This window comes from Pocillopora verrucosa, chromosome 5, assembly GCF_036669915.1.
Source record: "Pocillopora verrucosa isolate sample1 chromosome 5, ASM3666991v2, whole genome shotgun sequence".
Classification (NCBI taxonomy): domain Eukaryota; kingdom Metazoa; phylum Cnidaria; class Anthozoa; order Scleractinia; family Pocilloporidae; genus Pocillopora; species Pocillopora verrucosa.
In genome coordinates this window covers 5,952,662-5,967,965 of record NC_089316.1, presented here as the reverse complement: position 1 = coordinate 5,967,965, position 15,304 = coordinate 5,952,662, and the positions used below count along the sequence as shown (strand labels likewise).

At 37.9% G+C, this 15,304-nt stretch overlaps 2 protein-coding genes across 3 annotated transcripts in view; one reads left to right on the top strand and one right to left on the bottom strand.

Annotated features, from left to right (window-relative positions):
- Window positions 1-273: 273 nt before the first annotated feature.
- LOC131779395 (5'-3' DNA helicase ZGRF1) overlaps window positions 274-15,304 on the bottom strand; it is a 28,317-nt gene continuing 13,286 nt past the window's right edge. The window contains exons 19-44 of one of the 2 annotated variants that reach the window (XM_066166692.1): window positions 15,145-15,259; window positions 14,820-14,851; window positions 14,282-14,396; window positions 13,323-13,431; window positions 12,709-12,753; window positions 12,531-12,615; window positions 12,107-12,200; window positions 11,837-11,908; window positions 11,384-11,545; window positions 11,146-11,194; window positions 7,290-7,367; window positions 6,903-6,964; window positions 6,343-6,382; window positions 6,145-6,228; window positions 5,509-5,538; window positions 5,080-5,117; window positions 4,738-4,798; window positions 4,368-4,454; window positions 3,983-4,046; window positions 3,531-3,591; window positions 3,176-3,209; window positions 2,909-3,006; window positions 2,095-2,127; window positions 1,826-1,902; window positions 1,628-1,705; window positions 274-1,115 (exon numbers count right to left, since the gene is read on the bottom strand). In XM_066166692.1, the coding sequence (XP_066022789.1) occupies window positions 820-1,115; window positions 1,628-1,705; window positions 1,826-1,902; window positions 2,095-2,127; window positions 2,909-3,006; window positions 3,176-3,209; window positions 3,531-3,591; window positions 3,983-4,046; window positions 4,368-4,454; window positions 4,738-4,798; window positions 5,080-5,117; window positions 5,509-5,538; window positions 6,145-6,228; window positions 6,343-6,382; window positions 6,903-6,964; window positions 7,290-7,367; window positions 11,146-11,194; window positions 11,384-11,545; window positions 11,837-11,908; window positions 12,107-12,200; window positions 12,531-12,615; window positions 12,709-12,753; window positions 13,323-13,431; window positions 14,282-14,396; window positions 14,820-14,851; window positions 15,145-15,259 (2,099 nt within the window). In that variant the 3' untranslated portion in view covers window positions 274-819. The remainder of the gene's footprint in view (window positions 1,116-1,627; window positions 1,706-1,825; window positions 1,903-2,094; window positions 2,128-2,908; window positions 3,007-3,175; window positions 3,210-3,530; window positions 3,592-3,982; window positions 4,047-4,367; window positions 4,455-4,737; window positions 4,799-5,079; window positions 5,118-5,508; window positions 5,539-6,144; window positions 6,229-6,342; window positions 6,383-6,902; window positions 6,965-7,289; window positions 7,368-11,145; window positions 11,195-11,383; window positions 11,546-11,836; window positions 11,909-12,106; window positions 12,201-12,530; window positions 12,616-12,708; window positions 12,754-13,322; window positions 13,432-14,281; window positions 14,397-14,819; window positions 14,852-15,144; window positions 15,260-15,304) is intronic. The other variant, XM_066166693.1, reaches the window with a different exon arrangement.
- LOC136281068 (allatostatin-A receptor-like) lies at window positions 9,183-10,510 on the top strand. Its single transcript, XM_066167281.1, has one exon. The coding sequence runs from the start codon at window positions 9,183-9,185 to the stop codon at window positions 10,209-10,211; it is 1,029 nt and encodes a 342-aa protein (XP_066023378.1). The 3' UTR covers window positions 10,212-10,510.

Genomic DNA, 15,304 nt, shown 5'->3' with positions numbered 1-15,304 from the left:
CACATTGATGCTAAGCATCCCGAATAGTGTCAAAGAGCAGAATGACTCCAGAGAGGAAATGGATTGCATTTGATAATACGAAGCTTGTGCAGCACATGTATTTAGCTGAAAAAAAAAAAAATCATTTATTTTTAGCGGGTAGTATTTTTCGTTCCTTTGAGAAGGATATCCAAAAACCTGAGCTTTAATTTCGCTTTTAGCCCCTACCCTCGAAAATAACAACATTAAAAACCAAGGAAAAAACAACTCGCGAACATGTTTATTTTATAAATATCTGTACAATAATTATTCACACTCAGAAACGTCATGTATTAAAACGCAACGTCACTTTGGATGTAAAACATCAATAAAGAAATTACTGACCAATTTATGCACCAAAGGGTTATAACTCTCACAAAAAAAGGCAGACGACAAGGGTCTAAGCCGTGTTAAATCCATAGAATCATCGAGAGAAGTGACACTGAACTGTGTCGTAGCCTAATTTCTTAATGTCCAGCATTCGTGCGATCCTTTCTAGGGCTTCCTTAACCCTTTAACTCCTAAGATCTCATTAGTAATTCTCCTTATTGTCTGCCAAATGATTCTCATTATTTTAGTTTGGAGAATTTGGTATCGGATCAATCAGTAATCTCATAATTGATATTTTTCTTTATTCTCATCACTTGTCTGCATGATCTTTTATAGATATAGTAGGGAGAAATTCAGTCTTGGTCACTCACGGGAGTTAAAGGGTTAAAACTTGCACCAATGACCGAGAATAACTTCATTTCCTCGATATGTAGTCGCCGTATTTTCTTGAGTCGCCACAAGTAGTGTCCACTATACAGTTTCATTTCCTAAAGAGGAGAAGAGGTCAAACGTTGGAAGTTCTTCATCGTTATCATCGTCCACTACATCGGATATCTCCAAGACAGATGTGCAGGGGACCAGAGCTCGCGAAAGGGTTATTTTATCGACTGAATTGGTGTTTTCTCCAGGAGTGTGGGCCGTTGCCTCATCTGCTTCTCCATTCAATTCGATAGGATTTTGAGAGTTGGACGGAAACGCCTCAAGAGTAGTTTCTTTGTCTTGTGTGCTTTGAAAAGAATTCTTTGTTACCTCTGCTGAGCTGGAATCTTAAATATCAATAGTTAGATTACAAAATAGTTAATACTTATAAAGTGCTGAATTTTACATGTACTGATTAAATTTACATAAAAGTAACAAGAACAACACCACAAATAATTATTGACAAAATAATAGCAATAACTATAATATCGAAAATGTTACTAATGACGACGTTGGCACCGACTGTGACAATGAAAATAGCAAAGACAAAAGCTATGACAACGGCGAAAGCAATTACGATGGCAATGTCAGCGTCAACGACAGTGAAAATGAGAGTGACAATGACAATGTCAGAAGCAGATCAATGTCAGTATCAGAACAACTGCGCACCTACCCCTCCCCTAACCCAACGTTAACCTAAACTTGTTAACGGTCGAGTGTTGTTGGGCTAGGGGAGGGGTAGGTGCTAACACTGATAATGACAAGCATGATGACAATCGCTGTAACCATGACCACAAGAGGGAGAGGGAGCGGGTCATCTTCCAATGCGTGTAACGCTATTCCATATGTAACAACTTACCTTGACAGGCATCATTGGCATATTCTTTCCTCCATTTCTCAACGAAATCTTGCGAGTTACACAGTCCGCCGGGACATCCTGAATAAGAAAAATTAAAAAACCACGTTGAAAAATAACAAATTCAAAATACACTAAAGGCCACTGAAGAAGAGAATATCTAGTTGAACAATGAAAAAAGAAGATTGTACCGACTCTTACCACGACAATGCTCTATAACTTTCCCCCAAACGTTGTTACAAGACAGCATCTTAAGATTACCGACAATAAGGAGATGCCTGAAAAAAGGAAAATGAAAAAATCGGTTACAGTTATTGAGATTCTATTCCAATCAACCGAGAATATAATCCTTACACGATGGATTTGAGATTGATATGTGACATTCAACGGTAAGTATACGCTCGCTTTGGCTTCAAGATGAACTGCAAAGACTACATGCCGAATTTCAAAGCAAAATTATCATTACTAACCTCTTAGCTCTCGTTAACGCGACATTGGTACGTCTGAGAAGGAAACAGAGAAAATCATTAGAAAATAGAAACAAAAATTAAATATGATTTACAAAAGGGAAACAAGCTAGAAGATGAATCCTCCAAGTATTAATTGTCTCATCACTCTCTTTTTAGGCTCCTGTTACAATGCCCTCCTGAAAGCAATTATCAAAATGATTTCACGATGTGATTACACCACCGAGGTCATCCTATTGTTTCTGTTGTTGAGAGCAGTTCGCGGCAGCCTAAGCTGTCGAAATGCATTTTCCGTCCCACGCTCTTAGAGAAAAAACGCTCGTGTTGGTATAAAACCTTGCGTAACTTACGAAAACTCTTTAACCTTTTACACCCAAACATCAGTATGCATATTCTCCATACTTTTCTTTATACATTTCCTAAGGTGCTGTCTAGGAGAATTCGTCTAACAGTCAAGAGCTATTTTCGTAGGTGATCAGTTCCTTTATTCTCCTGACCTAAATGTTTGATTCAGGGGTGATATTGTAAGGAGAAATCAGATGCCAGTCACTCTAGGAGGTTAAAAGGTTAACAGACTGATCGTAATCTCAAAAATGCATTGCGAAGGAGAGGCACCTCACATGTATGAAACATATACAATGGCCTATACATACGTAGGCAATGCTCTGCAGTACCATGTTGCTATCGTCACTGAAGTGTATTTTGCTCCTTCACACCTTGGTGTGTATAATAAACATAGCGCAGCGCAGCATTATTGACCGAGCTAAAAGACACAACCGAGAGCATGTGAGGTGGTAAAAAGTAAGAAGAATCTCACCTGTCACAATCAATGAACCCAATGTGATCCGTGCGCACGCACGACAAAATGATCAAGTCCTTTTCACCGCCCTGGAATGCGTCGACTGTTGATATCTGCTTAGAAACAAAGTAGAAAAAATTATAAAAGAAAAGATAAACGGACAGAAGCAAACGAAACAAAAACACAAGCAAACAAAGGAGCCACAACAGTTTTCCAGAACAAACTAAGTGTAGTCCAACTACAGGTAAGAGTGACACACTACTTCGCTAAACGAAATTCCCTCACCTGAATAGATTTGAGTTCGGCGTGGGAAGTGGCCCTGAATTTAAGACAAAATGAGAGCAAGCTAGTGGTTACAATTAACGCTAAACAAACAAACAAACATAAAACAAACAACAACTCATAAAGAAACAAGCAATTAACTTTGAAACATCTGTTCAAGTTCAATAATACACGTTAATCTGTACCAAACGTCGAGTTTTCGTCGTTGAAATCAAGAGTAATTGAGTCTAAAAGCGGCGTTTATGCCTTACGTGGCTGTTCAAAAGTGCGTCTTCAAGACCTCTGTAATAGAAAAGTTTCCAACAACTTTAAAAGTACTGAGGAATTCCGATTCCTTGTTACGAGAAAACAAACAAACCTGGAAGCTGTCAAATGGTTTGATATTGTGTTCAGTTGGGACTTGTACAACGTAATTACTCCTGAAATAAAGGAATGCAAGAATAACGAGTTTCAAGATGCACAGAGAAATTCCATCCGTAACTAACAACTACCAAGGTGCGGCAATGCAGGAAAAGGAAATAACTCGTACATGAATCGGTAGAGAGAGAGAGGTACGATAGTCATGAAAGTAAATCTAAAAAGTCACAAGAACCTGTTTAATATCACTCTGCACCTGCGATTAACCTTCTGGCAATATGTGAGTAGTAACCTGCATTTCTAAAAAGGGTTAGGAACTTTGCTGACACAAGAAGTATTGTAAATACATTGGTATGATATCATCAATGATCACAAACATTCACTAAGTTATAAGCCAAACAGGTTAGTGGAAGCACTGCATTACAGATGGTTTTAAAAATATTCATCACATACCAATTTTTGCCGGTTCCACACCAGACTCCAGGAGGCGTTCAATAAGAAAGACAACAAATTTCGCCTACAACCAATGAACAAAATTCAGTGAAATAAAAACATTCATAGATCAAATGATGTATAAAATGAAGAATGAAAAACTCATGGAAAAAAACAAAAAAAACAAAAACAAAACCAAAAAAGCTAGCTATAAAAAAACAGTTAAAAAACGAACAAGCAGACTCAAATAGCAAAGAGGAAAGTATGTTCGAGAGGCGGGGACATACAAGAAAGCAACGAACGATCTTTGGAGTCCATCAGCAACATTCAAAGAACAGGGGCTCAAAAGAGAAACACATATAACAATCTCAGAAAAGTGAAAAATGATAAAGCAAGACTCTTGTACCTCTTCGTCGTTGTAGTAACTTCCATCTCGTCCACATTTCTCTTTTCCTCTTGCCACGTTATAGAAGCAAAGGGTTGGAACAATTTCCTGTTTGAAACACATACAACAACCATAAACAGGTATCTTTATTAACGTCATTCAGCAAGAGGCTAGAATTTGAACGGAGAGAGCAGAGAGAATGGCATTTTTTGCCATTTGGTTTTCAGCCATTGCGCAAGAATTGTGAAAAGTGTCGTTCCTGTTAAGTTTCGACAAATCGGAAAAACCCATTCATTTTTTCAAGCTGAACTACTTAAGGATTAAAGTCAGTACAGCTTTTACCCGGGTGGATCATTTGGCCTAACGTAGCAGAGAACTTATGGACACTTACCACTATTGGGGAACGATCTTCAGATGTTACCCCGTCGAGAAGCTTCTTCCCATAAAACAATCTGCAAAAGAAAAAGCAAGTATTGTTCACCGTTGCATTTCACAATCAAAACTGTTTTTAACGCAAGTGCCACTGGTGCAATTACGTGCACGTAAATTCTAAGAATCTGTCAAGCTAGTCGAGGCTTTTTCCGACTTACAGGCTCTTCAAACGAAGTTCAGCAGAAAACACATGGAAGTTATGTGAGCAATGTAAACAAATCGGCAGTTCAAAGTTCAGATCACTTTTACAGTTTAAAAACACGAAAACAAAGAAGCAAACATGAAATCAATTTGTACTCACGTGTTGGATATCGCACTGATCGTTGGATGACAACGGTACTAAAAAGAACAGCAGAAGAGTAAAAATCAGGCTTTTTTTCCCTTCATTCGACACATCAATTTGACTACTTTGTTATTTTTCGATGACTAAGCAATTCACACATCTACAAATCGACATGGTTGGATCAGCGCCTTCGAAGGGAATTGACTTTTACAGCTCATTTCACCCTTTACCTCCCTTGATTGGAATGTCAATTCTCCTCTGTAGCTGCTACACATTTCCTTGTTGATTAGTTGGGAGAATTTGGTGCTACATCAATATAACAACTTCTACCTGATAAGTTGAAGTATTCTCATTACCTGTTTGCTAGATAATGTATGGATATTATAGGGAGAAGTTACGTGTTAATCGTTTCTGCGAGTTAAAGGATGAAATGGTGCGGTATCTTACCTGTGTTCTCAGCAGAGTAGGCTCATAACCCTGGCAATGGACGAATTAAAAGATAAATTAAAAGATAAATAGACAAAAAAACCAACAAAACAATTGAAAATACTAGACGTGCACAGTGAAGAAATCTAAACTTGGGTCCAACAAAGAAGCACAAAAACACAAGACCAATGAAAAAATTGATAATCACAAAAGTTACTTTAAAATTATCTTTGTTTGCAGCGTCAAAATGGTAAACTTTACTTTAACTTCACGCTTTTTTCACACATTTACAATCATCAAACATTAATGTCCGATTTTAGACAAAAGTGTCGAATTTAGACACCATTGTCCGATTTTAGAAACTAGTGTCCAAGTTCAGACACTCGCATCCGATTTTGGACGCCACTGTCCTCTGATTTTGGACATTAGTTTCCGATTTGAGAGATTAGTGTCCGATTTTGAACCTTGGCATCCGATTCCGGACACTATAGTATCTTGGATCAATCGATGTAACCTAGGAATTAATCGATGTAACCTGGGAATTAATCGATGTAACCTAGGAATTAATCGATGTAGCCTAGGAATTAATCGATGTAAGTCCCTTGAAAAGGGTCGAAAATCCACCTAGGCTTAATAAAACACTTAGAATGAACTTACCATCTTGATTAGTCGATCAAACAAAGTTTGTTCAAGTCCAACCTCATGGTCAGGCTCGGAGCCCTGAATCGTTGGACTAAGTTGCTACAAGAAGGGGAAACAAAGACGAAAAAGAGGAAAGCAATTCAAGTGTTTAGAACTGAAATTCAATAAAAAGGGATGGCCAGGCAGAAGGATAACCCTTAAAAAAGCACTTACTTTTGGATCCCCGACCAGGACAAGCTTTTGGCATTCAAATCTGTAAGAAAATGGTACCAATAAATCGTACGTTTGTGCAATGTGTTTCTGTTTACTTTGTGTGTTGTTGTTGTTCTTGGTTTTTGGAAGGTATATTTCGTACATTAAAAGGTTGTTTAGCGTCTTGTTAATTGTTCTTTGATCTCTGTATGCCATGAATTTCATCAACGTGGTAGGATTCGTGCTGACGCATTCCGTTTACCAGCCTGAGGAACTAGAGCTAAGTCAAGTCCGAAAATGCAACCAGTTGATCGCCGATGTTACTACAAATTTGCTCTTGGCGATCATGATTCTTTTGCGCTTTAGCACTTATGCACGTTCATATGTTAATCGTCAACGAGCAGAAATACGTTTCATGCAAAGAGAAGTGTTACAAACTAAATTAAAACTACAAATTAAACCTTTCTGAGGTGGAAAAACACCAAAGAGAGATGGACAGACCTAAAATACAAAGTAAGGTCTTGGATGGAGAAAAATAATGATGTATTTCAGGGTGTAAAGTCGAGCAAAGGGGCACGTACCTAGCCATTGGGAGAAGAGACGCCGGCTCTGTCATCTGACTGCACTCGTCTAGAAGCAAAACCTAATTAGACAGAAAAATACGCACATTTTAGATGATTGGACGGTCTTCGATACGCCTGACTGTGAAAAATGTCTTCATACAAATAAAAAGCAAAGGAAAAGAAACAAGCTAAATAGTAATATGATTGCTTCAAGATATCGCAAGGTATTGGTTTTTAATGAGTTTGAAATGAAAGGAAATAAAATTCCAAATCACCGATAGCTTGAAAAGAACCAAAAGCTACTCTTTTAGGGACCGCGCGGAGACAATTATAGCAAGTCAGTATGGCCAGATGTGAATTATCACTCAAAAACACTGTTTAAAACCAATGTACTATTAACTTTACCGGAAACTTTAACTTGTCTAAACAAGGAAACACACAGGCGGCGCAGGTTACTCCGACCACTGGCACCTGAGATAATTTCTATGAAAAAAAAAAAAAAAAAAAAAAAAAAAAAAGGAAAATTGTACTAATGTAAATTTCTTAAATTTTCAACTCTGAATATTGCATTCCTGATGTTCTCAATGGTCCACACAACTCCTGTTACCAGCTCATATACTAAGTCACCTTATATAGAAATGCATTGCGCCCAGTGTTGCGAAGTTGAAAAAAAGGTTTAAATATCCAAACGTTCAGTACTCAGTAAAATTTGATACAAAATATTTTCCATTTGCAATTGTTAGATACAAGCCTGATTTCATATGATTTCATATCCAATGCGTGCTCAAGGAATAATTGTTAAATGACATGAAGTGTAGCATATAACATCAGTTTAGTTTTGTTATTTTTGTTGCTTCCCGTTTTTAGTCAATTCCAGGAATAATGACGATACACTGAACCTTCCACTATGCTGCGCATCAGATCGAATCTAGTTGTGAAGAACAAAGACTAATGTTTTAGTTTTTGCTTTCTATTCTGCTTTCCGATCGAATATTGCAGCTTATATTTAACGTAAGTGGGTGGTCTAAAATTTCTCCCTCTCACCCAGAATTATGTTTGATTATCAAAAATTTCTTGGGAACCAGAGAGACACTGATGAAAGTGAATTGCCTGCGGTGAGAGAGGCGCGTGACGCGTGATTAAACACAAAATAAATTCGTGGCGCGTGATGGAACTAAAAAAATTAACACGTGACGCGTGAATTTTACAGAAAGGCGAGGTAAGGTAAGATTTGAAAGTCTACATTAGAATTCGTGACCCGTGGAAAATTATTTTCAGTATACGTGACGCGTGAATTGTTCTAGAATTCGTACGTGAAACGGGATCAGAATCACACTCTTGGCTACCCTTCACGGTGTAGGACGGATTAGCTCTACATGAAGCTGAGAAGGAATACACCAGATCACTTCATGTAGGAAAGAAAGAGATAGGTAAGTTGGCTTCTCGGTTTGCTGTTGCCTTACAGCTGAATTAAGGGAAAAAAATATTCCGCCGTTTCACAGAGTACTCTCAACACAAAGGTGAATAAACAAAGGGAGCAATAATCCCAGTTATCGTGAGATCTATATTCAAATTCATGAGAATAATATGAATGAAGTCAGGAAGCAGTTCAGGCGAAAGTAAATCGATTGTACTCAGACGTAATCAGATAATTTTTATTTTATTGCACAATAGGCGGAAAGAGAGCAGACGCGAAAGGGACGGGGAAAACATACAGCTATCAGCTTTTAAGACCCTCTTAGATAGAATATTAGAGGAATATAGGTAAGGACTGCACAACAAAGATTGTAAAAGTCTTCATAAACTAAAAAATATGAAGAAAAGCAAAAGTCGAAAAGCAAATCAACTTTCCAAATTTATTTGAGTTAAATCATGCAATTGTATTTCTAATCTTCTTGACTTTGAAGCCATAATTCAAATGTGTGTTTAAGCGTCGGTGATAGGTAAAGTAATCAGAAGCAACAAATCATATTTTTGGCAATTATTACGTTTTGATTAAACAAAAAAATTCAATCTAAAATGTATGATTTTTTTGCTAATTTGTTTCACACTTCAGATAAAAAAAAATGCAAAGAGCAGTTTTTAACTAGCTTCCCTTCAAAGTATTGACAAGTTAACCTAAGCTAAAACGTTCAAAACATGGCCAGGAAAATTTTGTTTAATCAAACAAATCAAACTTTAGTTTAAGTTAAATGCGTCTTCGAAGTGTAAACAGAAAATGATGTAGGTCATCTTCGTTACTTACACAGCTTTATTCAAATTCAACGAAGCCTCAAGTGTGTTGTGAAGTTTGACCCCATGGCTGATAACTCCAACTCCACCGTAGAACCTCGCTTCTGTTTTCTCGGAAATGATAAAGAAGTAGAGGTAGCTTTGGCTGTCTTCTATAGCGTTATAGCAATACTGGGAATCACTGGGAATGCTTTGGTGATCAATGTCGTCCGACAGAACCGTCACATGCGAACCACTACGAACATTATGTTGGTCAATATAGCAGTGTCTGATATTCTCTCGCTAATCTGGTCTCTTCCAAAGCGTTATTTCGATATCGTGGACGCACACCCTTCGGAAGAAATGGGGAAGTGGTTGTGCAAGTTTGTGACGGCTAGCAACATGGCGGCTATTACGTTGGCGGTATCCGTGTATACGTTGAGTTTGTTGGCAATCGAGCGCTATAATTCGCTCGTCAAGCCGTTTCAACCGCCATGGATAAATGAAAATAACGTGGTCTACGCATTAGCAGCAACATGGGTAGCGGCGAGCGTCGCACAGATCCCAGCGTTCATTGAAACGACGTTTAATGAAGTCAGATGCAGTTGTGAAAGTCCGTGGACGAGCAACGACACGGCCCGTTCCATGCGAGACGCCGTGGTCGTTATTATCACGGTGAACATTTTTTTCCCAATCATTATCATCAGTTTTTGCTACGCGTTAGTCATCAACGCACTTCATTTTAACAATGCGAACAGCGCAAGGACCTTTGATCCCAGAGATCTCCAATCGAAGAGGAAGATCGTGAAACTTCTGATGATAGTAACAGTTGTGTTTTATGCATGTTTTCTCCCGTTTGGTTTGTACATGATGATTCTGGCGTCGAATTACGCGGATAAGCTCAGTGATGACGGAAAAAACGCACTTTCAAACGGCTTCGAGGTTGTCAAGCTTCTAATGTACCTGAGCTCTTCCCTAAATCCTGTGTTGTACGCATTTCAAAGTTCTAATTACAGAAACGGCTTTAAAATGTCTCTCCCGTGCTTGTTTGGACTCCGCGTTAGAGTTAGCGCGGAAAACAGCCGGCAAGTCGGCCTTGCAAATATTCAAGCATAATCTCCGCTCTTTAATGAAAAGATAGTTTTTTCACCTTCTCATTGCTGTATGTTTGTGGTAGGAAAACTGAGTGAATTTATTCGTACTGAGTCATGAACTGTGCGGGGTAAGAATAAATTTTCTCTTTATTTCGTGCAAGAAGTCGGTAACCAAGTACCACAAATCTTCAATTTGATAATGTAAAAGTTTGTTTTAACTCGAAACTGTATTCTAGCACTTCATGTCAAAATAAACAAATACAACTGATTTAAAAATTTCCATCCAAATGGTTTCTGGGAAAATAAAGGTTAACAGGCTGTTTCGACCAGACGGAAAAAAGAAAGGAAAAACGACCCATAAGCCCATAAAAATCAATTACCATTTGGTAATGATTACTATCGGTTTTAAATGTGCAGAAATTGTTAACTGTTGGAGATTTTCTTAACTGCCTAACCTACTTAGCGTCGAGACAAGTGCGTTGACATTGCAGGTGGAGCATGAGTGAGCGGTAAATTATCTTGTTGACGTTTTACAGGTAAAACAACAGACTGAGCAAATAAGAAAAGGCGACGGCCGAAGTTTTCTTTCATAATTCTGAACAAAAATTGGAAGATAAAAAACGTCATGCCATTCATTTTACAATTAAAAAAATTAGAAATTTATGGACATTGAGAATTACCCAAGAAAGGACTGCACTTAAACTCATTACCTACCGTAAAATTCATCTACTGCTGTTTTCTTGATTGAGAGAGTAGAAAACTGTTACTGAGATTTAAAAGCTGCAAACCAACCTTAGCAAAAAACATATCAAAATACGGACAAACAGCAAACACCATTTTTCTTTCCCGTGATAGAGAAAAACAGAAACAATTTTTTTGTTCGTTTGTTCGTTTGTTCGTTTGTTCGTTTGTTCGTTTGTTCGTTTGTTCGTTTGCCTGTTTACTTTTCTACTCACTCGTTTATTTTCTCCCAGCTTGTGTTGTTCAATACCTTTCCTCACGTGGCTAAAATAAGAAAGCATCCACAATTTACACACATTGAGAAAAATGTCACAACAAAGTCAAACAAGAAGGCGGTTTAGTAACCTGTTCCTCTTCAAAGCAATGACCGAGAGAAAGTCAAATAAAGCACGCTACAGAAGTGAACGTAGGTTTCGGTTAGATTTCATTCTCTATGCAATAACATGTGCTTACGTTCTTTCCGACGGGGTAAGCTCAGTCTTCAGAAGTGACTGTAGTTCTTTTAACTCTTGGCTATCACTTCCTGTACTATGCACACTGTACGGCAACACTGGCTTAGCGATCTTTCTAATGCTTCCCACACGAACGAACTCTTCAAAGCCAAGGTCAAGTAATCTAAAAGGGAATAAATAAAGATTTCTGAAGCCATCACCATTCCGGTAATCTCAGCGTGAAAACAAACAAAAAAATGACGATAAGGAAAATCTATCTATCAGCTTATTTTAGATTATAATCTTTTTTCTTTGGATCAATGTCAGTATGCGAGCATCTACACACCTACCCATCCCCTAACCCAAAATTAACCTTAATTTTTTAACGGTCGACTGTTGTTAGGTTAGGAGAGAGGTGATCGTGCAGTTGCTCAGATACTAACACTAATCCGATTTTTTAATCATCAGATTTTACCCTAACAAGATGCGATCCACTGCTACATTTGTTGTGGAGGATACCAAAATCTTCCATGATGACACGTTGTCACTGGGAAGCAAAAATGAAAAACATAAGTATAGATACGAAAGTGTCGGTGAGATTATAAATTGGAAGGTACACGAATAAGCAGCAAACTTCAAGGAAATCTCCCGGAGATTTCCCTTGGCCTTACTTTAAGTCAGGTTTGTTTGTATGTTTGACATTTAAAGCATATAGAAGTTTGAACTGACACAAAGGTGATGTTACCTTTGTTGATTGAAAGAATCGTTGGCTTTGAACAATTCCACCAGGTAGAGAACCACGACTGCAAGCAGAAAACTTTTTCCCGCTCCAAAAACACCTAAGAGAAAGAAGAGACCGCCGTTATAGCACACTCAAATCTTCCATATCTTGTTTCGGTACTATGATTATACTGTAAAACAAACATGATCGATATCAATAACTAAACTTAAATATGGTCATCATTCGATGATTTTTTCGCTTATTTTCATTGGCTAAGAAACCATCACGTGACCTGAAAATAACTATTTGCAAAAAATAGTCAGCATATGCGTAATACCTCGGAAATATACCAATCGATAGATGATCTCATAAGCTCTGTTTGTTATTAAAAATTGATTTTACTTTTTGCTAAAGCAGCGTTCTCTAGTTTTTGAATACAAAATCTTACCATGTATCAAACAGACTGGTGCTGAAGACCTTTCCGATTCCGATGAGAACATAAGTGCACAGGACAGCAGAGCGGCAGCTTGATCCTGCAGAAGGATAATTACCCAAATGTTAGCTTACTCGCAAGAGTTACTACAAATACTAAGGAACTCAACTGTATATTAATATTTACAACAAACCTTGTTCAAGCCAAAACGAGCTATCATTTCTTCAGCAATGCTTTCCTGAAGCAAAAATAAAATTGTTGTTACAACGTCCACATAAATCCATAAGTGCTAAGTGTTGGTATTATCTACATGTAGTTTGTATGTTGGTTTGTGTTTTATTTAACTATTTTCTGCCTTTGGGCGTGGAAGAATTGATTGTGATGGATAGAATTTTCGAAATATTAACTTTGCAGCCTCAGAAATTTTTCGCAGTCTCTCAGTCGTTCAAGACAGTTACAGTTAACGTAAAAAGATCTTCATTTCGTATTCACCTACTTCACTTCAGTGGGGTTTAATAAAATTGTCGTTTTCATAACTAACCAAGACTTCAAGAGAAAATAACGAGAGAGAGGCCAATTGAAAGAAGCAGAAGAGAGGGGACAGGGGACAGGGGAAGGGGAGGGAGAGGGGGAGGGGGGAGAACAACTGACCGAGGAGTTTTTTACTTGAACCGTTGGCGGTCGCGTTCCCGCAGCCTCTCCAGACACCCAAATTAATGTTGAGCTTTACATTTCTAGCGCAGAGTCCTCAAGGCATCAGGATTAGAGGCAAAATAAATCTGTCACAAGGAGACAACGTTAGCCTACCGTTACTTCACGGGGAAGGTTGAGTGGACCACTGGAACCTGTACGAATTGGCGGAACAAAAGAAGCTGCTCTTGAGGCGCATGTGATGCTTTGTTGCCTCGTCAGTCCTCTGATAAAAAAGCATAAAGTCAATATGTACGTGAGCCCTCTCTTTTTCTTTCTAAGACAGAAATAAAGTACCTGGACGAAGGGGTCGTCATTTTCGTTTAATGCAAGAACCCAAATTGCCAGCTCAAACAAAAATAAATACCAAGGGTTTGGAAAAAAAATTGCCAACCAATTCCATCGTGTAAAGTTTTGTGTTTATCGCGAGATCTTTACTTGTCTACATCATAGGTGATTCGCGCGGTTAACAAATTCGTGCCTTGATTCACCCTCTTGAATAAAAATAATTTCGCTTGGTTAGAAGAATTCAATTAATCAAAACCGTGACCGAAGTTTGGATATCTCGTCACAAAGGAGAGATTCTACGTCGCGTACTCTGATGAAGTTTCTACAACAAGAAAAAAAAGAAACACCTCAACCTTTCAAGGGGAAAACCCCCTTAGTTTAGTACGATAGAAAAACGCCGAAATGAGTAGAACACTCGGGTAAAGAACAAGAATGAAGCCAATCACCAGGGATTGCGGACGACCACATTAAAAAGTTTAGGGTAAATCTTTTAAGTTATATGACCTGTGACGGAGCTTCTTTAACAATTATAGTAAGAATAAGCTAGCCTAGACAGACCTAACGTATCTTAAGTAATAATATATAATAATATTCTCGTAACATTCTCGGCTTCGCCTCAAGTGCCACTTTTTCACTTCTTACCACATTTTGACGTCATCTGTAATCTACTACTCAATAGAACCAGGGTAACATTGAATCTATTTGTTCATGAGACTATATATTATCACATTTCCAAACAAATAGGATCTTTTCATTGAAAAAAGCGGACACTAGTAATGAGTTCCCACCTTTGCAGAAGGTACGGTAACACTGGCATGTTCTGCATCTTGACATGTTCGTCAATGTTACTAATACAAGTCAGTTCTGTACCAGCATTGCAGGCCATCAAGGCATGCACGGTCTCTGTTCAGGGAAAAGATCCATTTATATTTAACATGTCGAACATCGCCTCCCTGCTTTTAAGACACAAGCAGGGAGGTGCTTTTCTCTTTTAGAAACCTCTGACATAACGTGATTTGAAGTAATAATGACAGGGCCTCCTTTGATACCACTACTTATTGCACTGACGGGGTTATCCCGTATAAATATCATTACGATTATTATTTTAATAATAACAATAATAGTAATTATTATTATTATTATTATTGTTGTAACACAACCCACCATAAACGACTATATCAGTCAAGACACTTTTGAACGACACTCCGATATCTTTCGTTTATTCCCTTGTGAACGAACTTTGTTTTGTTAGTTTGCAGCTAACTATAAATATTTTGCACAAAACATACAAACAAACAAAAACGCAAAAAAACTGAGCTATCTAACCTCCACTTTGCCAGTTTGAGGGAGAATATCCACTGAAACGAAAAGAACAAAGTTATCTTACAGCATGCGCGTTTTAGGAACACCGAAAAGCAAGATTCAAGTCAACAGAGACGCTTAAAAAAATAAAACAGCTAAATAAATTTCTATTTAGTATAGTGAACATACGAATGTTTGCCACACACAATCAATAAGTCAATCTATAAGTGCAAAAACAAAACGTGGTGACTTTTTTAATGTGAAACTGTATGTAAGCAGTGTTATGAACTGTTACAGGCCTTCCTACAATGGAGGCGAGCGAACGACAAGCAGTTTAATTGCCACTGACCTAATTGGTGATAATTCTAGCTCTCCGCCGGACGATGGTCCATAATAAACACTGCTCGCTATAAATGTCGAATCTGGATTAAAAGACAAAGTCTTTGAAATGATCCAGATGTCATCTGCAAGGAAAATTGACCATATTATTTCAACAAAAGTATAAATTA

What these genes read in the sequence shown, in the direction of transcription:
- LOC136281068 (XM_066167281.1), top strand. Translation starts at nt 9,183, where the DNA reads ATGGCTGATAACTCCAACTCCACCGTAGAACCTCGCTTCTGTTTTCTC.